Source organism: Nerophis lumbriciformis, linkage group LG34, assembly GCF_033978685.3.
Source record: "Nerophis lumbriciformis linkage group LG34, RoL_Nlum_v2.1, whole genome shotgun sequence".
NCBI lineage: Eukaryota > Metazoa > Chordata > Actinopteri > Syngnathiformes > Syngnathidae > Nerophis > Nerophis lumbriciformis.
The window spans coordinates 21,428,066-21,453,323 of record NC_084581.2 but is presented as its reverse complement, the minus strand read 5'-3'; the positions used below and the strand labels follow the sequence as shown (position 1 = coordinate 21,453,323).

Here is a 25,258-nt window from a genome sequence, read left to right as displayed (position 1 = left end):
AGCAGAATAAGGAGCGCAATCCATTTAGCACAGGGGTGTCAAACTCAAATACAGAGTGGGAAGAAATGTAAAACTGAACAAGCTCGCGGACCAAGGTTGAACAAATTAACCTTTTAATAGGGACCCAAACAAGTTTTGCATTGAATATTGAACAAGCAAGGCTTATATAACTTTATAGTGACATGCAAAATCGAGTTTCAAATAATAATAATAATAATAATTAAAAAATATCAATGGCATATCAGATACAATTTAAATAAAAATGTAATGCCTCTTTTCTATTTGCAGCCTTCTGAGGTAAATATCAACATTAACTTTTTCCACAGGCTAATAAATTTGAAAATAAAATAACAATGAATAAACCAACCATTCAGGACTTTAAACTGCTCAGTTTGCAACACACTGATCTATTCTGATGTGCCCAAGCCAGATACCTGCCATATTTTCTTGGATGCTAGTTCATTAATGTCGGGGCTCAGGCTTTGAGCTGAGGCAACCTTCATTATCGAACAAAGGTGTTCATCAGTCATTATATCTCGTAGTCCACCCGGACCACAGTATTGGGGGCGTGCCTTAAAGGCACTGCCTTTGACGTCCTCTACGAGCTATCGTCACGTCCGCTTTTCATCCATTCTAACATCGTGCAGACCCAGTCATAAGAAATGTGCGGCTTCTGTACGCACACACACGTGAATGCAACGCATACTTCATCAATAGTGATACAGGTTACAATGAGGGTGGCCGTATTAAAAACTTTAACACTGTTAAAAATATACGCCACAATGTGAATCCACACCAAACAAGAATGACAAACCCATTTCGGGAGAACATCCGCACCGTAACACAACATAAACACAACAGAACAAATACCCAGAATCCTTTGCAGCACTAACTCTTCCGGGACGCTACAAAATACACCCCCCACTCCCACCCACACACACACACACACACACACTTTGTAGCGTCCTGGAAGAGTTAGTGCTGCAAAGGGTTCTGGGTATTTGTTCTGTTGTGTTTATGTTGTGTTACGGTGCGGATGTTCTCCCGAAATGTGTTTGTCATTCTTGTTTGGTGTGGATTCACAGTGTGGCGTATATTTCTAATAGTGTTAAAGTTTTTTATAGGGCCACCCTCAGTGTAACCTGTATCGCATTTGATGAAGTATGCGTTGCATTCACTTGAGTGTGCGTGCAGAAGCCGCACATATTATGTGACTGGACCAGCACTCGTTGGACTGGCTGAAAAGCGGACGTAACGATTTTCGACAGGGGCACTGAAGTTTGGAAGTCTCCCAAGAGGGTTGGCAAGTATGAGAATTAGTGGTGAATGCGGTGTGAGAATTAGCGGTGAATGCGGTGTCACCGCGGCACCGCCGCAATATATAATCTGCGGGCCAGCTTTAGTGTTAATTTGATATCGCCTCAAGGGTCAAGTGAAATTACACGGCGGGCCAAATTTGGCCCGCGGGCCAGAGTTTGACACCCATGATTTAGCATGTCTGTCTTCATGAAACTGTAGAATGTATGCTGATCTTAACAACTCCCACAATGCTGGGAGGAGGAGATGCAAATATAATCATTCAGCATGCGCAGTGTGATTTATCGAGGCTGATCACTGCTATGCTGGCGCTATTTTGCGTCGCACATCTGAAATGTGTTTGTAAACTGACACAGTTACGCACACGGCTGTGAGTAAATAGGTGCTCGTGCTGCAAAGACAGACGATGGAAAGATAATACAACATATTTGGACTGGCATAAATAAAAACATATTATACATATTCTGTCTTCAGTAATATTATTTTATAATTTTATATCTGCTAGATGACTTAAGGAGCTGATTAAAAGTAATTAAATTGATGCGTTTTGGTGGCTGCTGGCGTTTTCTTTATGATGTTCGCTTTTTTCATTTAGGAAATAGAATATACTATCTAATATAATATAGCATATAATATACTATTACTCCTATATAAAAAGATGCCTTTCAATAAGCATTTTCTTGCGTTTGGTTTGGTCATCCCGTCAGCGTGCTAAAAATAGTTTCTGTTGTCTATAGATTGCAATTCTATATTGCAGAAAAGGTGTGTTCAACAACATCGCACACAGGTTGGGGAGCACAATAACATGAATGTGGAGTGTGCATTTATATCATAAAAGCACATAATGCCAGTAGTACATGCAAAAACCTGATTTACATGGGGCGGTCTGCACCACTTTTTAATTGTACACGCAGTCTTAGTAAATCACATGCAACACGGCCACTGATAGTACACACAATTGTATAGTTTGCGCACGTCGTTTAGCGTGTGGTATTTGAATCTTAGTAAATCATGCCCATTATGTGCTAACCCAATTTAGTTTATTTTTTGTTGGCTAAAAATAACTACATTACCTGTTGGTCATGGCCAGCAATGGTGCAAATCCCATTGCATTATTTGTACACTTTCCTATCAAAACCATGTGGGAATATGTTGATGTGTACATTAAACTACACAGCTGCCCAAATAACCTGTTGTATGTAAGTCATGTTTTTCTTATCACCATCCACACACTGACCCCCCTCTCTGACTCCTTGTGCCACCCCATGTATTTATTACACTGTTGTGCTGCTGTGTGAGGATACAGGATGCTTATCTATATAGATCACTACATACACCATACCTCCAGCGGTGTAATCCATGTGGTGTGAGTAGTAGTGATAGATCTAAGTTTACTCGCCTCATAATAGCGCCATCATGTCTGCCATCCCATGCTCGATGAGGTGTCCATCTTCAGTCAAACACATACTGAGTGTAATCTTTTTCTTACTTTTACCCCTCTAGTCTGCCTACAGGGGATCACCGGTCAGTAATTACAGTATAGTTACACTACTGTTTGCACTTTATTGACATTCATAATGTACACCAGTGTATGTGTTGATTCAGATCAAGCTAGTGAACATCAACTCCACAGATATTGTTGATGGTCGACCGTCAATTGTTTTGGGCCTGGTGTGGACCATCATCCTATATTTCCAGGTAATAATCCAGTACGTACGGGTTTTTTTTTTTAGACATATGGAGCCTGCATCATTTTGTAGCCAGCAAAAATGCCAATGAAGCTGAGCAAACAGTCACTTAAGCTTGAGGAAATCAATTCTTACACTGCATCAACACTGGAACAGTTGCGCCCTTAGGCGTTTCAGACGTGCACACATCGACAAGAGTTCAATAATAACAATACTACACAACACTCTTAGCAACGCGAGCTTCCTTTGTAGCCTGTTATTGCTTCCCTAATGAGGAGGATACTGATATAAACTAGAATGAAATACTATCACTCTGCAGATCGAGGAGCTAACCAGCAGTCTACAAGCAACCCACGCCTCACCCCGCAGCTCCTCGTCACTGGACAGCTCTGCCAGCAGCAATGAGACCACCAGCTCGCCCCTTAAGAAGAAGCCTCTGCTACCCCTGCAGGGGGGTGCCAGGAAGGCCCTGCTCGGATGGGTCCAGCAGACAGCAACAAAGTATGCTCCACAAAATGGAACACTGCAAATGCCACGGTTCTGTGTTAATGTTGGAAGTAACATGTTCACATATGTAAGACACAGTTGTTGAGGCTGCTCCCTCTTCTGGAATACATTTCACATGAAAGCCAAATGGCACAGAATTATTTTATGTTTGCTGAATGGAGGAACATTTTGGTCCAAATCCAAATTTCATGTAGAGATTCCAATGGAGTGTGTTCTTGTTGTTTTTTCCTAGACATCTGGAAATCAAGGTGATAGACTTTGGTCCTAGCTGGCGTACAGGTTTAGCCTTCTTTGCCATCCTCAACGCCTTCCGGCCCAATCTGGTGGACATGGAGCAAGTAAAGAGGAGACCCAACCGAGAAAATCTGCAGGAAGCTTTTTTGTTAGCTGAGACACAGTTAGGCATAGCGCAGCTCCTCGATCCTGAGGGTAAGTCACGTTTTCCTCTACCATTTCTGAGATACTGTATGTCGAAACCTGCCCCAGAGAGCTCGATTGTGGGCGCCTATTACACAATATCACATCCGCGGTCATGCTGCCAAAACATCTGATCTTTCTCATGTTGGCTCCCCAGAATAAATGCTGACAAATCAAGCCTGACGTCACAGTCATTGAAGTCCATTAGGCTGTGGCGTTCATTACAGTTGACAATAATCCAAATACAATTTAGAGACAAACAAGTGCTGAAGCTTGTTTTCATATCAGCTTGATGTCTGATTACATTCCCCTGGCATCATTTGACAGACGTAGACGTGGACAAGCCGGACGAGAAATCCATCATGACATACGTGGCCCAGTTCCTGAAGCATCATCCTGAGCGAGAGCAGAGCACCTCTGATGGACAAGCAGCAGCAGCTAAAGAAGGAGAAGAAGAGGAGGAGGTAAACAGCTGTCACATTGATCTCATTTTCATCTTTATGCTTCTTACACGCTTTGTCTTTGCTGCCAAATGTCACTGTAGCACATTCCAGTCATGACATTCTCCATTTAAAGCAAGACTACTGGCTTTGTATGTGTTTGTTTTAGCTTCTCTAAGCATTTGTATGATTAGATAGTGACGCGTCTAGTCTTACATCTACTTGTTTCTTAGATTTGCTCGATTAGCAAGTTTCAACACACTGATCATTGGGTTTTGATGAGAATTAAATAGGAAATTGTACAAAAAGTCAAGCCTGACAAAGTGATTACCAAAAATGAACGTAAATGTGAATTATGTCGATAAAATACAAACACACAACTTACTGTAGGTGAAAATACATATCGTAAATTGTTCAATTAAGGCCTCAATTTAATTACACGCTAAATCTCTTGATAGTTTCTGGATGATCTACAAAAGAAAAGAACTGCCATGGTCTAAAGCTGTAGGCACCCTTCTGGCAGTAACTGCATTTGAAGTATCGAGTAGTTAGCATCCACCAGCTTCATCGACTTCTACATGCGCTTTAAATGTTGGTTGTGCTACTCAGCAGTTGGTGTTAAACTCCTGTGTTATTTCAGTTTTCCCGTTTTGGCCTTGTCTTTGTCATGCTTTGTGTTTTTGTGTGGTGACTGCTGTCTTGTGGTTGTTGTGCAGGCGTCTGTCACACAGCATGGTCTCGCTCCTCGCGATATAGAGGAAATGTTGGAGGTAGGTTACGGAGACTAATTCTATCTCATGGTCTTTTATTTGTCTCTAATGTCTAACTACTACTCCTTTGCTTTCCATATGAAGCTGTTGTTCTACATATAAAAGTGGAGGCACCTAATGTCATATCTTAAAAAGCTTGCTGGGGCGTTTGCGCTATAAGAAATCACAGTCCAGTATGAGATATTAAATGCTATTTTACAATTTCACTTAGCGCTATGGGTCCTGGTCCAATTAGCATGACAATGAAAGCCTCTGGCATCGGCGCGGTGCATCTGATGGAGCGCTTCGCCGATTTGTAGACAGCACACTGACACATTGTTTGACGCCAGCAATCACAGACGACTTAGACCATTAAAGAAGTTAATTCCAGAAATAGCTTAATCTATATCCATGTATTAAGCTGTCATTAAGAATAAAGTTTGGGGATTGAGCTTCTCACTGGAGAGAAGACTGAGCTTATTATCGTCATGGCAACTTAAAATCCACTGAAATGTTGGTAGGGGGTGTTAGACAAAGTAGCCTCTTTAAGCAGTGTCCCTTTGGCAGCTCAGACTTTTTGACATTTTGTCCACATGGGATTAGCAGAGCATGTTAAACAGTACCACTCTCACCTTTTTTCCACCCTTTTCCTCCATCACCTTTGCTCTTTTACCCTCTTTTCTCCTTACACGCTCTTGACTCATTTTCCATATCCACTACTACGACCTCCTATAGCGAGAGCAGAGAAAGAGCCTGAGGGAGTTCAAAATGTGGCTGGACCAGCTGGAGACTGACGCACTACACGCCCAGGAGACCAATAGCAATATCTCTCAACAGTACCAGGTTAGAGCAATGTGAATACAGTATATGTGTGTTGGCACACTGGCCACAGATGCTCCCATTATTGGCTTTAATCTGTGTGGCAGTACACTGAAGGGATCAGACGACAGCGCATCATATTTTCAGCCTGTCTGGTTAAAACCGCCAAGCCTGGGGATAAGTTCCATTATCACCAGTGTGTGGGGTATCCCCATTCACTTTGCAGAAAAGTGTGCTAATCTCAGTATAGAGAGAGAAGCAGCATTTGCAGGCAATTAAGCATAGATTTGTTTTCATAAAAACCTGATGAGAGAGCTCTTCACCTGATTTCTTTTAAACTGGGGGACATTCTCTCAAATAAAATCTCTATATAATTGTAGTTGTTCAAGAGTCTGCGTGTCCAGCTGGAAATGAAGAGAAATCAGGTGGAGGATTCCTTAAAGTCCACACAGAAGGACGGGATGCTGACAGTGGATCAGGCTCTGGTTAAGCAGGCTTGGGAAAGGCTCTCAAACAAGGTGAGCATGAAGCATCCTACACATGCCCTGTGGAGACTCCCTCTCATTTTGATGCATTTTTAGCTGCTGGATTGGCACCTGCTGCTGGACACATCCCTGCCTGCTCCTCTGGATGCGCTGGGGGCCTGGTTGCACCACACTGAGAGAACTCTGCGACAAGAGCTCACCACCCAAAAAACTAATGATGAGGAAGACATCCACAGAGCTTTGGAACAACACAAGGTTTACATACACTCACTCAGTCCCTTGTTTTTGCACTTTATGTATATATATTACATGTGTTCCAACTGTGTTAATTGACATACAGGACGTCTTGAAGAGCCTTGAAGATCATCAGCTGGTCTTTCAGAGGATCCATAAGGACAGAAGTATTGACGGTGTCCCGATTCCCCCGGAACAGCTCCAAGACATGGCTGAGAGGTTGGAAAGACAACACCCCTCAGATTTGGAACAGACAAGTTATTCAATACTCATGTACATCTCCTCTCTCTTTTTAGGCTCAATTTTATGGCCACATCTTGTTGCGTCCATTTGGCCAAGATGGAATTCTTGGAAACCAAACACCGCATGCAGGCTTTTCTCACCGAGGCAGAGTCTAAGCTCAAGTCCTGGATCATCAAGTATGGCACACAAGAATCTGTGGAACTGATGCTACGTGATTACATTGTAAGCCTTGAACGGAGATATTCATCTAAATCCATTTGTATAACTGACAAATTGACAAATTAATATGTTTTGTCTGTCTCTGACAGGTTTTTGTGGAGAAGCAATATTTCTTTGAAAATTACAAGACTTTGTTCGAGTCCCTGAAATGTGCTGCTGAGGTTTACACTAGCGCTGACAGTTCAGGTAAGGAGTGGTTTGAGATGTAAACTACAGTGCAACTCTTATTAAATATTAATAGCGGTACTTGAAAATATAAGTCTCTTGTCTCATGGGCTCTAATTAAAAACAGCAACACCTGTGGCTGAGGGCAACCCCCTGATTTAGTTAGCTGCATTGAAGCATTATGACATACCATATCTACCTCTGGATGTGCTTTAAAATGTTGGTTGCATTGTGGTATAAAACCACATTTTCTATTAATACTGGCAAAGCAGTGTGCCCCTCACTGCTATTACAACATTGGTTCTGTTGCTGCTGTGTTATGCAGTTTACTTGTTAATAAAATGACATTTGGTCAAATATAATATTGATTTGTCATGCACTCCAAAAATTATTCAAGTTTAAAAATGGAAGTTGTTACATATAATGATGTTTCAAATTTCGTAAGTAGCAGGCTCTCTCCAATTTGCAGTTATTCCCCAGCTATGATTACAAAAAATACAGTACATGCATTCAGGCCACTTAATTAAGGTTACCTGCACAGTTCAATACAACTGTCTCAACTTTTGTAGTCATTTTAGTTTGCAGTCACATGGCGTTTCTTCCACATGACTTGCGATGTCTCACTACTTACTGTGTGTAATATATGCCCCTGTTCCCGTCAACAACTGGCTATACCCACCACAGCACTGTCTGCTTCAACGTCTGCAGGCTACAGCGAAATGAGGTTTCTCTTCCTCCACTGTCGGCCTCTCAGTGGGGAATACGACCTCATTTGGAAGTTTGGGGGCTGCTCCATTTCAACAAGTCTCCGGGCACAAACTGAGAGATGCTAGTTTCATGATTAGGTTTTTTTCCTTTTGCCAGCTTTAGGGTATGCAAGAGCAAAAAGGCAAGGTAGTGCACAAAAAGCTTCATTGCTCGACCCTACAAATGAGGTGCATCATAACAATAATATAGATACTGTACCTAACTAGAAAGAGTGTTATCAACGGATGAAGCATACCAATTGGTTTATAATTTCTATTTCTACTATTCTATTTTCTTCTGTAGCCATGTATCCAATGTTCCCTGTAATTTTTCATGTGTGTGAGCAAACGCAAAAACTCCCTGAGCATTCAGTGGAGCCCATGTGAGCAACATCAGACGTGCACACTGTGGCTACACCAGCAACACACCTGTCCCAAACCTGACTAAATAACAAGTTCAATCTCCATCCATCCATCCATTTTCTACCGCTTGTCCCTTTTGGAGTTGCGGGGGGTGCTGGAGCTTATCTCAGCTGCATTCGGGCGGAAGGCGGGGTACACCCAGGACAAGTCCTCATCTCATCGCAGGGCCAACACAGATAGACAGACAACATTCTCTTATTATTATAATCAAATGACAGCAGTCATTTCCATGAGATGATTTTCTAATATAAGTGTTTAAGCCCACTTACAATGACAATAACAAAAAATATTGTTTTTCATGAACTGTGTACTTGTATTGTTTGTCTGGGTGGAGGTCTTGCTTTGGAAATAATTTGTACCCCTTTCAGACATTGCATTTAGTTCCCATTAAAACATTCACATGTTGCACAATGAGATGTAAGCAGGGGATCATGTGTACATTCCTTTTTCCTGTTTGTAAAAAATATATTTTTATTAGTATTTATTTAATATACTAACAGCATTTCATGATTAATATTTATAAATTAAGATTCCTAATAAATGACACTAGAATAAGCACACATTTGATTGGTAAATCATAGTGTAACGACCTAGAATGACACTTTATGTGTGGTGTTGGAGTTGTCCGACTTTTTGTGTGGCTGTAAACGCATCACTGGCTAAGTGCCATATGTGCATGTGTTGGCGCAAGTAAGAAAGAGCGAGCGGCTGCTGTTGATATAACAAAGTTGCTTTTGGTCTGGTTTGTACTGCAGAAAATGACCAGTTTTGCTAGATATAATATTTCTACTAATGTTTTGGTGATGTGTTTATGGCCGACAATAAAGAGTTTTGCTCAGTAAAGTGATGGATGGAATTCATGTCCTCAAAGCGTCTCGACAGACGTTACAATATTTGAACAATGATGACGAAAACTGTTTTCTCTGTCGTGTCCGTGTGTCGAAAATTGTTATGCGCTTATTTTTTTTATTTGATTTTGTGCGTGGCATAGATTTTCCGTGCGCAGAGGACGCTTGAGCAGTGCGCAATTGCACAGGCGCACACCTTAGAGGGAACGTTGCATGTATCCAATATTAATAATTAGAAATAAACTGCAAAATATACATGAACCCGATCAGTGTTGCTAAAAGTCACAATTTCCTCCCCAAAGCCAACGAGGGAGAGATGGAGGTGTCTCAGTTCGTGCGGGACGTGGCAGCCCTGTGGAGGAGCCTATCCATGGAAGTGCGCAGTGTGAGGAGCATGCTGGAGGAGGTGCTTTCCAACTGGGACAGGTACACCTCCACGGTAGCCTCTTTCCAAGCCTGGTTGGAGGATGCAGAGGAAGCCGTGACCCAGCCAGAAAACATAAAGCAGGTACTTACAATTGTGCACTCAAGCATGTTGTTGTCTTAAGTGGAGTCATATTTAGCAGTACGGTAATTACTTTTGTAGCTGAACTCATTGTCACACTGTTGATAGTCCCCATGTCACATTTCCATGGTAACATTACAAATTAGTTAGCTAATTACTCCATTTTATTGTTTCATTCAGCTCCTCTTTTGTTTATTTTTTGATGAGCTGTCTTTATTCCCCTTGTCTGGCATCTGTCTTTGTTTCTCAGAATTTACAAGTCAGCTTCTTACTATCAATCTTTTTCATTAACTGTCTTTGTTTCTGCTTGTCTTTTTATTTCAAACCTCTCTTTCCCCTATTCAGGAGTTTTTCAAGAATCTGAGCTACTGGATGGATCAGCATGCCGCCATGAACGATGCTGGGAATTTTCTAATTGAAACATGCGACGAGACCATGTCATTCGATCTAAAGCAGCAGCTGCTTCTCTTGAATGGGCGATGGAGAGAACTCTTCTTTAAGGTCAAACAGGTATTGAAAGAAATCATTGTTGACCTTAAATTGTGTTTTTTTTTGCTAATTATATACATATACATTTGAAATTACATTTTTGTTAAAAAGGTAGTACTACACTTTTTTTTGAAAATGTTCCTATCATTCACAATCCCTATGTGAGACTTGTTATGTATTCTATCAATCAATCAATCAATCAATGTTTATTTATATAGCCCTAAATCACAAGTGTCTCAAAGGGCTGCACAAGCCACAACGACATCCTCGGTATAGCCCACATAAGGGCAAGGAAAAACTCACCCCAGTGGGACGTCGATGTGAATGACTATGAGAAACCTTGGAGAGGACCGCATATGTGGGTAACCCCCCCCCTCTAGGGAGACCGAATGCAATGGATGTCGAGTGGGTCTAACATAATATTGTGAGAGTCCAGTCCATAGTGGATCCAGCATAACAGTAAGAGTCCAGTCCACAGTGGGGTCAGCAGGAAACCATCCCGAGCGGAGACGGGTCAGCAGCGCAGAGATGTTCCCAACCAATATACAGGCGAGCGGTCCACCCCGGGTCCCGACCCCGGACAGCCAGCACCCCATCCATGGCCACCGGATCTGTGTGTCTTCCCCTCCACAAGGGATAGGGGGGAGCAGAGGAGAAAAGAAAAGAAACGGCAGATCAACTGGTATAAAAAAAGGGGGGCTATTCAAAGGCTAGAGTATACAAATGAGTTTTGAGATGGGACTTAAATGTTTCTACTGAGGTAGCATCTCTAATTGTTACCGGGAGGGCATTCCATAGTGCTGGAGCCCGAATAGAAAACGCTCTACAGCCCGCAGACTTTTTTTGGGCTCTGGGAATCACTAATAAGCCGGAGTTCTTTGAACGCAGATTCTTGCCGGGACATATGGTACAATACAATCGGTAAGATAGGCTGGAGCTAGACCGTGTAGTATTTTATACGTAAGTAGTAAAACCTTAAAGTCGCATCTTAAGTGCACAGGAAGCCAGTGCAGGTGAGCCAGTATAGGCGTAATATGATCAAACTTTCTTGTTCTTGTCAAAAGTCTAGCAGCCGCATTTTGTACCAACTGTAATCTTTTAATGCTAGACATAGGGAGACCCGAAAATAATACGTTACAGTAATCGAGACGAGACGTAACGAACGCATGAATAATGATCTCAGCGTCGCTAGTGGACAAAATGGAACGAATTTTAGCGATATTACGGAGATGAAAGAAGGCCGTTTTAGTAACACTCTTAATGTGTGACTCAAAGGAGAGAGTTGGGTGGAAGATAATACCCAGATTCTTTACTGAGTCGCTTTGTGTAATTGTTTGGTTGTCAAATGTTAAGGTGGTATTATCAAATAAATGTCGGTGTTTAGCAGGACCGATAATCAGCATTTCCGTTTTCTTAGTGTTGAGTTGCAAGAAGTTAGCGGACATCCATAGTTTAATTTCATTAAGACACGCCTCCAGCTGACTACAATCCGGCGTGTTGGTCAGCTTTAGGGGCATGTAGAGTTGGGTGTCATCAGCATAGCAATGAAAGCTAACACCGTATTTGCGTATGATGTCGCCTAGCGGCAGCATGTAAATACTAAAGAGTGCAGGGCCAAGAACCGAACCTTGGGGGACTCCGCACGTTACCTTAACATAGTCCGAGGTCACATTGTTATGGGAGACGCATTGCATCCTGTCAGTAAGATAGGAGTTAAACCACGACAAGGCTAAGTCTGACATACCAATACGTGTTTTGATACGCTCTAATAAAATATTATGATCGACGGTATCGAAAGCAGCGCTAAGATCAAGAAGCAGCAACATAGATGACGCATCAGAATCCATCGTTAGCAGTAGATCATTAGTCATTTTTGCGAGGGCTGTCTCCGTAGAGTAATTTGCCCTGAAACCGGATTGAAAAGGTTCACAGAGATTGTTAGACACCAAGTGTTCATTTAGCTGCTGTGCGACAATTTTTTCGAGGATTTTCGAGATAAACGGAAGGTGGGACACCGGCCGGTAGTTTACCATGAGGTCAGGATCGAGGTTAGGTCTTTTGAGCAAAGGATGAATAACCGCTTTTTTGAATGCTAGTGGAACAGTGCCAGAGGAGAGTGATAAGTTTATAATATTTAGCACTGATGGACCTAATAATACAAAAAGCTCCTTAATAAGTTTCCCAGGAAATGGGTCAAGTAAACATGTTGTTTGTTTTGTCCCATTGACACATCTTAACAATTCCTCTAATGTTATTTCATCAAAGAGAGAGAAACTATTTTGGAGGGCGGTATCCTTCGTAGATACAGTCGTATCTGTGTTAATAGAACCCAGTTGTAGCTGCGATGCATTGTCTTTAATCTCCTTTCTAATGAGTTCAATTTTCTTATTAAAGAAATTCATAAAATCATCTGCTGAGTGGGTGGAGCTACTGGGAGGAGTCCCTTGTTGGGTTAGCGATGCTACTGTACTACCGGTAAACAAAAATTTCGGATCATTTTTGTTGAGGTGGATGAGATTTGAGTAATATTTAGCTTTAGCTAGGGTAAGCATGTGTTTATAAGTTGTTAAACTATCACTCCATGCTTGATGGAAAACCTCAAGTTTAGTAGCGCGCCATTTGCGTTCCAGCTTTCTACATGATAATTTATGGGCTCTAGTTTCTTCTGTAAACCATGGGGTGCGCCTTTTAGGGGCTCTTTTAAGCTTTAGCGGTGCTATACTATCAATGGTGTCGCGCAGGGCGTCGTTAAAGTTGTTAGTGAGGTTATCAATTGAGCCGACATAGTTTGGGAATGGTGCCATTACCGAAGGCAGTAGGCCAGCAAGAGTCATCGTTGTGGCAGCATTAATGTTGCGGCTGCTATAGTAGTTATTATTATTAGTTTGTTGACAATGAGTCAGAACTTCGAATTTTATAAGGTAATGATCGGACATTACTTTAGTATACGGGAGTATCGTAACTTTGGAGGTGGTGACACCCCTGACCAGCACTAGATCTATCGTATTTCCGTTGCGATGCGTAGGTTCATTTATTATTTGTGTAAGACCACAGCTATCAATTATAGTCTGGAGCGCCATGCACTGAGGGTCCGATGGGGTATTCATATGGATATTAAAGTCCCCCATTATGATTATATTGTCGGCGTGCGTCACTAAATCAGCAACGAACTCTGAAAATTCACTGATGAAGTCCGAATTGGGTCCTGGGGGGCGGTAGATAACAGCCAGGTGGAGAGGCAGCGGTGTGACAAACCTCATAGTAAGCATCTCAAACGAGTTATATTTATTATTTAGGTTCGGGGTAAGATTAAAGTTTTTATTGTGGATGAGTGCAACTCCCCCACCCCTTTTAATGGGACGGGCAATATGCGCTCCCGCATAGCCAGGAGGAGACGCCTCACCCAGCGCAAAGAAATCGTCTGGTTTGAGCCAGGTCTCGGCGAGACCAATAACGTCAAGATTATTGTCTCTAATGACCTCATTAACTAATAACGTTTTGGAAGATAATGATCTTATGTTTAAGAAGCCTATATTATAGGTAGTGGGCTGTTTTGAGGAGTTTTTGTTGAAATTATCCGTAGTAGCAATATTAATAATGTTGTGTTTATTATGTGTAGTGCAATTTAAATAATTACGACCATATCTAGGAATTGATATGACGGGAATTTTCCGATTGTTTGCTTGATGTTGTGATAAACCGAACGCATCATAACTTGCCACCTCAGTAGAGTGCATGTCTACTTCTGACACAGAAAAAACATTTTTTGAGTTGTGTATTGTTCTAAAATAGTTGCTATGTGTGCAGGTATTATCCAGCCTGGCGCTGGCTAGTTCTATTTTAACTAACTTCTCTCTATTCTAAATAATAAATTCTAGCAAGTAGTGGCTAACAATGGGAATTGGCTGTATTCCGCCTATAAGGCTCCCTGAAAACATCCAAAAACCTCCATCGACGTTTTATATACAGAACATACTGTATGTGTATATGTAATGTACCAGGTAATATTTACCATATTTTGGTCATATTAGGCATAGCCAGAACTTATAATATTTTGCATTGATTTACAGAGCGCATTGCAATGTTTGCTATTTCCTTCAACAACAACTGCCACTAATCATAGCAGACTTCATAGGAGCCAACAACAACTACAGTGGGACAAATGATGATCCAGAACCTTGTATTTTTTACCTCGACTATACAATATACAAGATTTAAAAGCTGGGTGATCATTATGTAGCAGTAGTGCTAAGTGCTAGACAAGAAATACAAACTACAAACATAATAAAGTATTCACTTACTGTACAATCTCCACACTTACTGGGATGCTGACTGATGGGATGTTTATATATTTCAGCACAAAACTTGTGTTCCCCGTTTAGACTAAGAATTCATTACAATCCTCAATTTTGAAAAAAAAAAAAAAAAAGTTGGAGCAAACAGGCATCATCTTGTCGTGTCTTAAGTTCCTAGCGATGTCCTCGAGGTTGACCAAATGCCTGGCTCATTACCACAACCTTCTACTATACAAGTGAGAGGCATGATTTATTACCTAGCTCAAACTTTTACCAACTCAGAGGCGATGCAGTAGCTCAGTACTGTAGGTCAGTCATACACCCTTGTGATTAAGGCACATTGTTACTAAGAGTAGTTCCTCGGTTAGCTCTTACAATAACAATAGCTAATGTAACCCACATCACACATGACACTGTTTAAAGATGACATGTGTCAGCTGACTTCAAGCGCCCTCCGGATTGGCTGCTGCTACTCCGCAGCAGAAAAGAAATCAGTGCAGGTGCGAGCAATCAGCTGCTCCTGTTGGGGCTGGCAGCAGAGGGCAGCAGACTGATTCAGTAGCAACGCACAAAACCTTCCATTTTAAATCACCATTCAACGAATAAAATAAATGAGTCAGGTTTTTTGGTTTGGGTTTTCTTTTGACACAATCAGATTTCTTTGTGAGAAGTGGCAAGGTCATTGGACAGTTTTGTTCCTTTCTTCTTATTCTTTAATTGTCCACATCCATGAACCATGGAAGGATCACTGAGGTCTACAGAAAATTTATTTGACTTAATGCTTGGTTTGCGCTCTGCCATGCACTGTCAAATGTGGGACCTTATATATTTAGACAGGTGTGTGCCATTCCAAATCAGGTCCAATCAACTTAATTTACCACAGGTGGACTCAAAATAAGCTGTCTCAATGATAATCAGTTGAAACAGGATGCACCTGAGTCCACTTTTGAGCTTCATGGTAAAGGCTGTCAATACTTATGTACATGTAATTTCTTATTTTCTATTTGAATAAATTAGCTAAAAAAAAAAGGTTTTCACATTGTCACTTTGGGGTATTGAGTGTACAATTTTAAGGACAAAAATGAATGTATTCCATTTTGGAATAAGGCTGTACCATAACCAGTGTTGGGACTAACTGTACTGTAACGCCGTTAGTTTCGGCGGTAACTAGTAATCTAACGCATTATTTTTTATATTCAGTAACTCAGTTACCGTTACTACATGATGCGTTACTGCGTTATTTTACGTTATTTTTTATGTAGTATCGGCTAGAAACTGAGGATCTGAGTGTGTTTTATTCCAGCGAAGCAGAGACGTGCTTCTGATTCTTCCTCTGCGCTCTCTGTGTGTGTGTGTGTGGGTGTGGGCCGGGGAGGGGAGGGGAGGGGAGGGGAGTGCGCAATACAACGTAAACCGTTGGCCAACAAAAAAGTAACCACAGAACACTATACGACTATACGGTATAGTGTTCTGTGGTTACTTTTTGGTTGGCCAAGCGGACGTGACGACAGGCTGTCCTCACTCAGATCCGCACGGACCTGGAGGGGGCGTGCCTTAAGTCCGGCTGGAAATCGAGAGAAATTTGGAGAATGGTTGTCCCAGGGGAGAGGCACTGAAATTCGGGAGGGTTGGCAAGTATGAGATATTCTCACTTCTTTTCTTTTGTCGAGCACAAAGAAAAGAACATTTTAGTTAAATGTAAGTTGTGTCTTGGATCAAAGATCCCGTCTGCTGCCCAAAACAACAATTCAAATCTGCCTGGTTAGGCTCTGTGTATGTCACATGTGCCTTCCTTATGTGAAGCCAGGTTTACAACTATGTTGTTGATTGATTGATTGATTGAAACTTTTATTAGTAGATTCCGTACAATTGACCACTAAATGGTAACACCCAAATAAGTTTTTTAACTTGTTTAAGTCGGGGCCCACTTAAATTGATTCATGATACAGATATATACTATCAAATATATACTAACATCATAATACAGTCATCACACAAGATAATCATCAGAGTATATACATTGAATTATTTACATTATTTACAATCCGGGGTGTGGGATATGGAGGGGGTGGGGGGGTTAGGTTTGGTTGGTATCAACACTTCAGTCATCAACAATAATATAATCAGAGAAATGGACATTGAAACAGTGTAGGACTGACTTGGTAGGATATGTACAGCAAGTAGTGGACACAGAGAGAGAGATCAGAAAGTATAAGAAAAAGTGTCTACATTTGATTATTTACAATCCAAAGAGGTATTATGTGGAAGGGAGGGTGTTAGTTTAGGGTTGTAGTTGCCTGGAGGTGTTCTTTTAGTGCGGTTTTGAAGGAGGATAGAGATGCCCTTTCTTTTACACCTGTTGGGAGTGCATTCCATATTGAAGTGGCATAGAAAGAGAATGAGTTAAGACCTTTATTAGTTCAGAATCTGGGTTTAACGTGGTTAGTGTTAGTGTTAGTGTTATTATGCTGTTTGTTACTTATGTATGTTATGTTGCAGCTATTTAAAATAGTTTTGTCAATTTGTTCTGGCCTGAAATAAATTGGCCCTTTGAAACATATCTTTGTCTTTGTGTGTTGTATGTAGAGCACATTGCTTAGCAGAGTTCAGTGATGCAAATGCATGTCAAGTTGATCAACAGATTGTATTATTCTCCAGTGCAATAACAGTACCGTACTGAAATGAAGGCTAAAAGGGCATTAATGGGAGCTAGTTACTTTTCACAGTAACACATTACTTTTTGGTGTAAGTAACTGAGTTAGTAACTGAGTTACTTTTGAAATAAAGTAACTTGTAACTGTAACTAGTTACTGTTTTTCAGTAACTAACCCAACACTGACCATAACACATTTTGGAAAAAGCGCTGTGAATACTTTCCGGATGCACTGTACCCACTACCAGCAAGTTAAAGCTGTGATTTTCTGTTTAGTGTGATGATTAATTGTTTATTTATACACTTTACTTCCTTACCCTTTTCATATATATATATATATATATATATATATATATACATATCAATCAATCAATCAATCAATCTTTATTTATATAGCCCTAAATCACAAGTGTCTCAAAGGGCTGCACAAGCCACAACGACATCCATATGTATATATATATATATATATATACATATATATATATATATATATATATATATATATATATATATATATATATACATATATATATATATATATATATATATATATATATATCAGTGACGTGCGGTGATGGCAGGTGAGGCCCCATGGAAAGAAAAAAAATGTAAAAAGAAAAAAAATTAATACAATTCTTATATGTATTCAGTGATTATACTATAAAGTTATTTTCCATTTAACTACACCAGTTTTAGATTATTTTTATTCAAAATCGCTGAATTTTCACATTTGCCGTTGAAATACTGAGAAGAGACGGTGCGGTGATCAGCAGCCAGTTGAGGCACGTCACTGAGTTGTGCCTCAACATGGATTGCGCAATGACTCGGCTAACTGCTGGCTTGCTGTGCAGTGAGACCGTATTGCTATATGAACTATATTATACATTTCCATAGTTTAGTTAGCTGAGGTATATAATGTACAGCGTATTTTGTCAACAACTGTATGTGTGTAAAGTATTTCTTGTGCTGAGCAATCATAAAACTGCTGCGAAGACTCACTGTGTGAGGCTCGCAGTAATCCCGCCTCCTGGTGCCGGTTAATGCACTCCCGCCGCAGACTGCACCCCCCGACGAGAGCGCCACACCAACCAAAGCCCACACCCAAACCCTCCACGTGCAAATCCACACAAAAAAAGTCACTTAACAAGAAGCCAAAAAGTGCAAAAACAACAATGCTTGCGCCGGAGGAGCCGTGAACGACTGCAGGGACACAACATTAGGTACACCTGCAGACTGCAGCACGGATTTCATATTTCATTCATTCACAACTCCTCCAACACGAACACCACTGTTCCCGCACTTATAAGTAAAGGTAAGACCATAATATCGTTTTTTTAAATAAATGTGCTTTTTTGTGTGCTACAGTTTGTATGTGTAAAGTTAAAGTTTAGTTAAAGTACCAATGATTGTCACACACACACTAGGTGTGGTGAAATGTTTCCTCTGCATTTGACCCATCCCTTGATCACCCCCTGGGAGGTGAGGGGAGCAGTGGGCAGCAGCGGTGGCCGCGCCCGGGAATCATTTTTGGTGATTTAACCCCCAATTCCAACCCTTGATGCTGAGTGCCAAGCAGGGAAGAATGCTGGTATGAGCTTTTAAACATAACCCGTTAACTGCTGCCAATCAAATGGTGAATAAGATACTCTTTAGGGTTCATATGTTTGTAAATCTGACTGTGATGAAGTCAGTGCCTCACCAGCCATCAACCTCACCGCACGTCACTGATATATATATATATATATATATATATATATATATATATATATATATATATATATATATATATATATTAGGGATGTAACGGTATTATGAGTACTGCGGTATTTCGGTTTCAAAGTCTTCTCAACAATGTGACAGTATCAAACGAAAACTTGGTAAATGTATTTTTTTCTGGGGTTTTAGCATAGGCCGGGTCTGTAAATAAAATACTTCTCCCAAAATCATCTGCGCAGCGCGGGAACGTTAAGGGGGAGGCGTGGAACGCCGTAAGCAGGAAGTGAAGTGTGTTCGTACTTGTCGTAGATAAAAGGAATTGTTTTTTGGACATGACATTTATCCATAACTGGTTGAGTTATGTTGCTAACAAACAGACAATCAAGCCCAGGCCAAAAGATAACCTATTTGGCAGAGGCTAAGAGAGTCTGCGTTCTGCAAAGTGAAGCGCGCCACTTTTGTTTCGAGAGTTTCCAAGAAGTTCTCGTCGCACTCCACGGCGGGAAATCACCCCCCCCAAAAAAATGTTAAACGCGGGAAATACGAGTAAACTAAAAAGCTACATGATACATCCTCAATCCATCCATCCATTTTTCTACCATTTGTCTATTTCAGCTGCACTCGGGCGGGAAGCAGTGCTGGACAAGTTGCCACCTCATAAACCATCAGACTGAAAAGATATTTGAAGCCAGCGAGTTTGTGAGGCATTACATTGTTAAAATTCATATTATTAGTTTACTTTTGTGGGAAATAACATTTTTCAGGCTAATGTAAAAAAATACCCCTGGAGAGGACACTGCTTCCCATAATGTGCAATTGAAAGACACTAATATTAATAATTAATTTAAAAAAAAAGAAAAAGAAAAAAAAAAGACACTAATATTTACACTATTGTTTTACACTTGTTACACTGGATGTTTACATTGTTACTTTAAAGACATCAATTGTGCTACTCTTTTATATATTTGCTTGAAACAGTAGATGTTCCTGCACAATTATTTGCACTTAGAAATACTTGTTAAATGACTAGAACATTTAGGTAGGGTGGTTATCCTTAACATTGCTAACACTTCTTTTTTCACACAATGGCATTTTTGCCAACTTTCTTATTTTTGGACATATTCAGCAATAATATCGTACAGTGGCCTTAATACCGTGATAATATATAATATTGTACTGTGAGATTTGATACCGTTATATATCCCTAATATATATGATTGTGTGTATGTATGTATGTATATATTTATGTATGTATGCATGCATACATGCATGTATATATGTATATATATATACATGCCTACATACATACTGTATACAAATATATATATACATATATATACCGTACATATATGTCTACCGTTTCATTCACAACAGTTTGGCTCTGCAAAAAACATTTCCTCTTGCGCAGTCTCACATGCTATTGCTGTACAAATAGCCCTAAAATAACAACGGGTTACACTGCTAAATGGTCCCAGCAAATAGAGTATTGTTGACGTTCTTTGTTTTTTGAGGAGGATTTATAAGCGGAATAGATTCCATTAGCTACGTTTTTAGCCACCTTTTATTACCGTTTTTTGCGATTTAAAATACACAAAAAGGAGACCTATGTGTTCTTGTCTCATGTAAGGATTGTGAATGATAGACTAAATTCCCAAAAAAGTGCAGTTGTAGTCGAAACCATCAGGTACAAAATCAACACACAGGTCTGTCTTACATAAACAATATGCTCCTTTGCAACTAATATTCTTAACTGCCATGTGGTGAACCAGATACTTAATCTATTGTCTCTTTTTGCATAGCTCTCCCGAGCTGATGAGTTGGTAAAGTGGAGAAAAGACCATCTAGGGGCAATGTCGTCTTTAAAAGAGCTTTTGGACGCAGCAGAGGCAAAGCTCAGTGCTCCTGTCCATGTGTCTTTCCTCAGTGTTCGAGCCTTTCTGCAGGATGTGGAGGTGTGGAAAAAAAGGACAAATAGTACACTTTTGTTCAGGTTAACACAATATTTCCAGCTGGTGTCCCTGTATTTGTGCCCATATAGTGCATGTCATCATATCACATATTCATAAATGCTCTTTATATCAGGTTCAGACCTTGTCATGGTCCTCTGTGTCAAACAAAACGAAAAAACATGACCCATTCATTTCAGAATACCAAGCAAAAGGTTGTTGCCATGGAGACTCAATACAAGCTGGCCGGCCGTAGCGCTCAGCTGCTTGCAAAGGATGCGCCGCACGACGAGGCCACCCGGGTCATTGCAGCCATGACAACAGCTAAGAGTCAGCTGAGTCGAGTAAGTGTTAACCTTTGTCACTTTTTCTATTTCATCCACAACATTGTCTTCTTGTCTGACTTATGTGCTTGCCAGGTTAGAGAGCAATGTCCCATCTTTTTGAGGGAATGTCATGCTCTTCTGCCATTGTTGGAGGAGATGGACAAACACATCACTGCCTTTTATCAAGCACTGGAGCAGGCCAGTCAGATTACTGCCACAGCCAGAGATGCAGACACACAGAGCCCAACCATGCACAGACACAAGTGGCAGGTACGACATCATCATCAGATTCAACTGTGGAAATACTGTATTTAGTCTTATATTCAACACTGTCTACATTGTGCTCAGGATTTGTTACAGCAGCAGCAGAGCTGTAAGCGAAGAGTGTCGGTAATCGAGAGGAACCACCACACGGTGCACAGGGCGCTCTCCAACAGCAAGGTGCTTCGGCACTTCGACACATGCCTGCTGCAGAAGACAGTTGCTGATGTACAAGGCTCAGCACAGGTCAGACTACTAAAGGTTTGCATGTACTAAAACATGTGCAAACCTGATAGCACATGCAAAGCTGACCTACTAAATGTGTGCAAAGTGGATTTCGTCTGTTAAGCGAGCAGAATAAGGCGAACAAGCCATTTTGCGTCTCTGTCTTCATTAATACATCAAAACGCCCACAATACTGGGAGGAGAAGATGCAAATATAAGTATTTAGCACATGCAATGTGATTTACCAACACTTTAGCACGTGTCAGAAGGACGTGCAAACTGACAGTTCCACACATGGCTGCAGGATCAGTGCTTGCGCTGCACAGACAGACGAGATACCTCCATCCTATATGTGTGTGTGTCAACATTTTGGACGGTCATATAAAAAAATATCAGACATATCGTCTATATCATTTCATAATTTTATAGCTCCTGGAGGATTCAAATGGAGGATCAAAACACATTCAATTACGTTTTGGTGTCCTTTTAATATTTTTAACGTCGTTAGCTTTTTCCACATATACATATTATTCATTCATCCATTTTCTACAGCTTGTCCCTCTCGGAGTCGCGGGGGTGCTGGAGCCTATCCCAGCTGCACTTGGGCGGAAGGTGGGGTACACCGTGGCCAAGTCACCAGCTCATTGCAGGGCCAACACAGATAGACAGACAACATTCACACTCATATTCACACACTAGGGCCAATTTAGTGTTACCAATCTACCTATCCCAAAGTGCATGTCTTTGGAGGTGGGAGGAAGCCAAATGTTTCTTATATGAAAAAAACTTAAGTCTGCATTTCTATGTGTCATGATCAGATTAAGTAGAGCCTCTCACTAATGAGCGCAACTTCAGCTGTAAAAAAAAAAAAAAAAATGGTGTCACTGTAGATGCACTGCACGACTGCTTCTAAAATGCCCATAAAAAGTAGTAAATGTCTCCTGCTTGTTTGAAAACATAGCAAAATGCCACAGGTAGGAGCATGATAACATGAATGTGCAGTAAATAAGAGTGTTTCCTCATTTATTAATAAATAAGGCGGTTTACACCACTTTTCAATTGCACACAGTAAATCGCACGCAACACACCCAGTAATAGTTAAATTTAGTTCAGTTCATTTCAAACATGCATACATCACATATTTCCAGTTGTTTCATTACAGCATGTCCGAAAAGGAGTAGGATAAGAAGAAGCAGAGCTTATTTAATCTTACCCCTTTTCATATCATTGCAGTTTTATCCCATTTCTTTGTTCTCTGTAACAGAAAAGTGAATGACTAAATAATAAATACATATACCATAAGTAAACAAATATTAAATATATAAATAATCATTAGCTTTCTCCTTTTTTTTTTTTAAAGCTTCAAGATATTTATGCTAAATATTGTTCTGTGTACTTTGTGAACACTCATAGTTTGAACAGTCTCTTAAACTTAATCATATTAGTGCTTTGTTTGATTTTCTTGCTTATCCATTTCATAATTTAATTCCACATACTGATATGCTAAAGGTCTTAAGTGTTGTACGCGCATACCAATGTTTCAAATTAGATTTTCCTCTAAGGTTATATTTTTCCTCTTTTGTTGAGAAGAATTGTTATACATTCTTGGGTAGCAAGTTATAGTTCGTTTTGTACATCATTTTAGCTGTTTGCAAATTCACCTAGTCGTTGAATTTCAATATTTTCGATTCAATAAATAAAGGGTTTGTATGTTCTATATATCCAACATTATGTATTATTCTAACTGATCTTTTTTGGAACACTTTGTGTGAATGAAGCGCACATTTTTAGTTGTTTTCGGTATTTCTGCACAATAACTCATATATGGTAACACGAGCGAGCAGTAAAGAATAAGAAGTGATTTTTGGTCCGGTACATGTTTTGATTTATTCATTATTGACGTTTCTTGCTACTTTATGTTGTATATTTTTTACATAAGGTTTCCAGTTCATTTTATCATCTATTATTATACCCAAAACATTTTTTCTTACCCCGAAGGGAATAAGCGGTAGAAAATGGATGGATGGAAGGATATCTACTCTGTCTATTTGTATTTGTGTTTGACTTTCCCTTCTATATAATAGCATTATCTTATTTTATCTTATTTTATTTTATTAGCTTCTGTGTGTTCTCTCCTGGACAAAGAGTACATGCTATTTTATAGATTGCACCCGCTGTTTTGCGCGTGGTATTTGGATTTTAGTATAAATCAAGCCCTAAATGCGCCCAAACACTGGTAATAAAATTACAAGACGAACAAAAACAGCCAGGAGGCCACAACAACAGGGCTCATGTCTCATTAATTGAAGAAAATAAATACAGTACAATTACGACAGTTGAACGCTGATGACGCTCGCTCTTCTCTGTCAGGCTCTGCTGAAAGAGGTTGGTGAATGGAGAAGGCAGCAAGAGGCCAACAGCTCCCTGAGGAGGAGGTTTGAGGAATCCCGACAAGATCTGGAGAGAGTGCTACAGACAGCCCAGGAGTGTTTGGGAGAGAGCGGAGATGCCGAGGAACTACTGAAGACGCATACAGTAAGATGAAAGCCAATAGTTTCCCCCTGGGGACTACAAAATACATCATTACACCATACCATAGCAATCTCCAACACAATGCAAGTAGCGGCCTAGCCATGACATCACAGAAATCCGATTGGATGTTAGTGAGTGCTTTGAGGTGATGCCATGACATCATTGCCTCATCAGTGCCTTTCAACCTGGGTGTGGTTATTCACGGCGGTTTCTATTTCTGTCATACAGGATTTTTTCAGCCAACTGGATCAGCGCGTGCTGAGCGTCTTCTTGAAGGCATGTGACGAGTTGACCGACATCCTACCAGAAGAAGAGCAACAGGGGCTACAAGAGACAGTCCGCAGGCTGCACAAGTACTGGAAGGTTAGAGGATTGACACACTTAATACCACGCTCACCAATTAATCGTCATAGTATGGGCAGGCATAACTAATATTTGAAAAATGTAACCAAAAGGGTGCTGTGCTTGGATAGAGTTCACACTTTTAGTGTTTTATAAAAATTAAGCTCATAGAAAAAGTTGTAATCATACCGAAAATGTGTATCATTTTGATTTACATTATACAGTTGTTGTAACGCTCGGGTCGCATGACAGCGATAACTGGCTGTACCCAGGTTGCAGAAGCCGATCAGGCAGCGTTCAGGTAATCTTAGACAAAAACACAAGACGAGTGCAGCAGGAGATGCACCGGTTCATAGGGAAGGCTATGCAATGACCAGTGTTACTTTGTAACACGTTACTGTAACGCCGTTATTTTCGGCGGTAACGAGTAGTCTAACGCGTTATTTTTTATATTCAGTAACTCAGTTACCGTTACTACATGGTGCGTTACTGCATTATTTTACGTTATTTTTTATATAGTATCGGCTAGAAACTGAGAAGATCTGAGTGTGTTTTATTGGAGAGCTGCAGAAGAGGCGTGTGAGAAGAGGCGTGTGAGAAGAGGCGCGCTCTGTGTGTGTGGGGGGGGGGGGGGGGGGGGGCGGGGTTGGGGGGTGGGGGGGGCCTGC

At 40.6% G+C, this 25,258-nt stretch overlaps 1 protein-coding gene across 9 annotated transcripts in view; it reads left to right on the top strand.

Moving 5' to 3' along the window:
• The window catches only part of syne1a (spectrin repeat containing, nuclear envelope 1a), a 160,297-nt gene that overhangs the window by 19,224 nt on the left and 115,815 nt on the right, over window positions 1-25,258 (top strand). For 8 of the 9 annotated variants that reach the window (XM_061929706.2, XM_061929705.2, XM_061929701.2 and 5 more), the window contains exons 5-24: window positions 2,821-2,841; window positions 2,923-3,015; window positions 3,325-3,506; window positions 3,745-3,941; window positions 4,257-4,393; window positions 5,086-5,139; window positions 5,854-5,961; window positions 6,318-6,455; window positions 6,519-6,677; window positions 6,763-6,875; window positions 6,953-7,121; window positions 7,208-7,304; window positions 9,603-9,808; window positions 10,151-10,315; window positions 20,758-20,910; window positions 21,105-21,248; window positions 21,324-21,500; window positions 21,579-21,737; window positions 24,087-24,251; window positions 24,477-24,611. In XM_061929706.2, the coding sequence (XP_061785690.2) occupies window positions 2,821-2,841; window positions 2,923-3,015; window positions 3,325-3,506; window positions 3,745-3,941; window positions 4,257-4,393; window positions 5,086-5,139; window positions 5,854-5,961; window positions 6,318-6,455; window positions 6,519-6,677; window positions 6,763-6,875; window positions 6,953-7,121; window positions 7,208-7,304; window positions 9,603-9,808; window positions 10,151-10,315; window positions 20,758-20,910; window positions 21,105-21,248; window positions 21,324-21,500; window positions 21,579-21,737; window positions 24,087-24,251; window positions 24,477-24,611 (2,772 nt within the window). The remainder of the gene's footprint in view (window positions 1-2,820; window positions 2,842-2,922; window positions 3,016-3,324; window positions 3,507-3,744; window positions 3,942-4,256; window positions 4,394-5,085; window positions 5,140-5,853; window positions 5,962-6,317; window positions 6,456-6,518; window positions 6,678-6,762; window positions 6,876-6,952; window positions 7,122-7,207; window positions 7,305-9,602; window positions 9,809-10,150; window positions 10,316-20,757; window positions 20,911-21,104; window positions 21,249-21,323; window positions 21,501-21,578; window positions 21,738-24,086; window positions 24,252-24,476; window positions 24,612-25,258) is intronic. The other variant, XM_061929703.2, reaches the window with a different exon arrangement.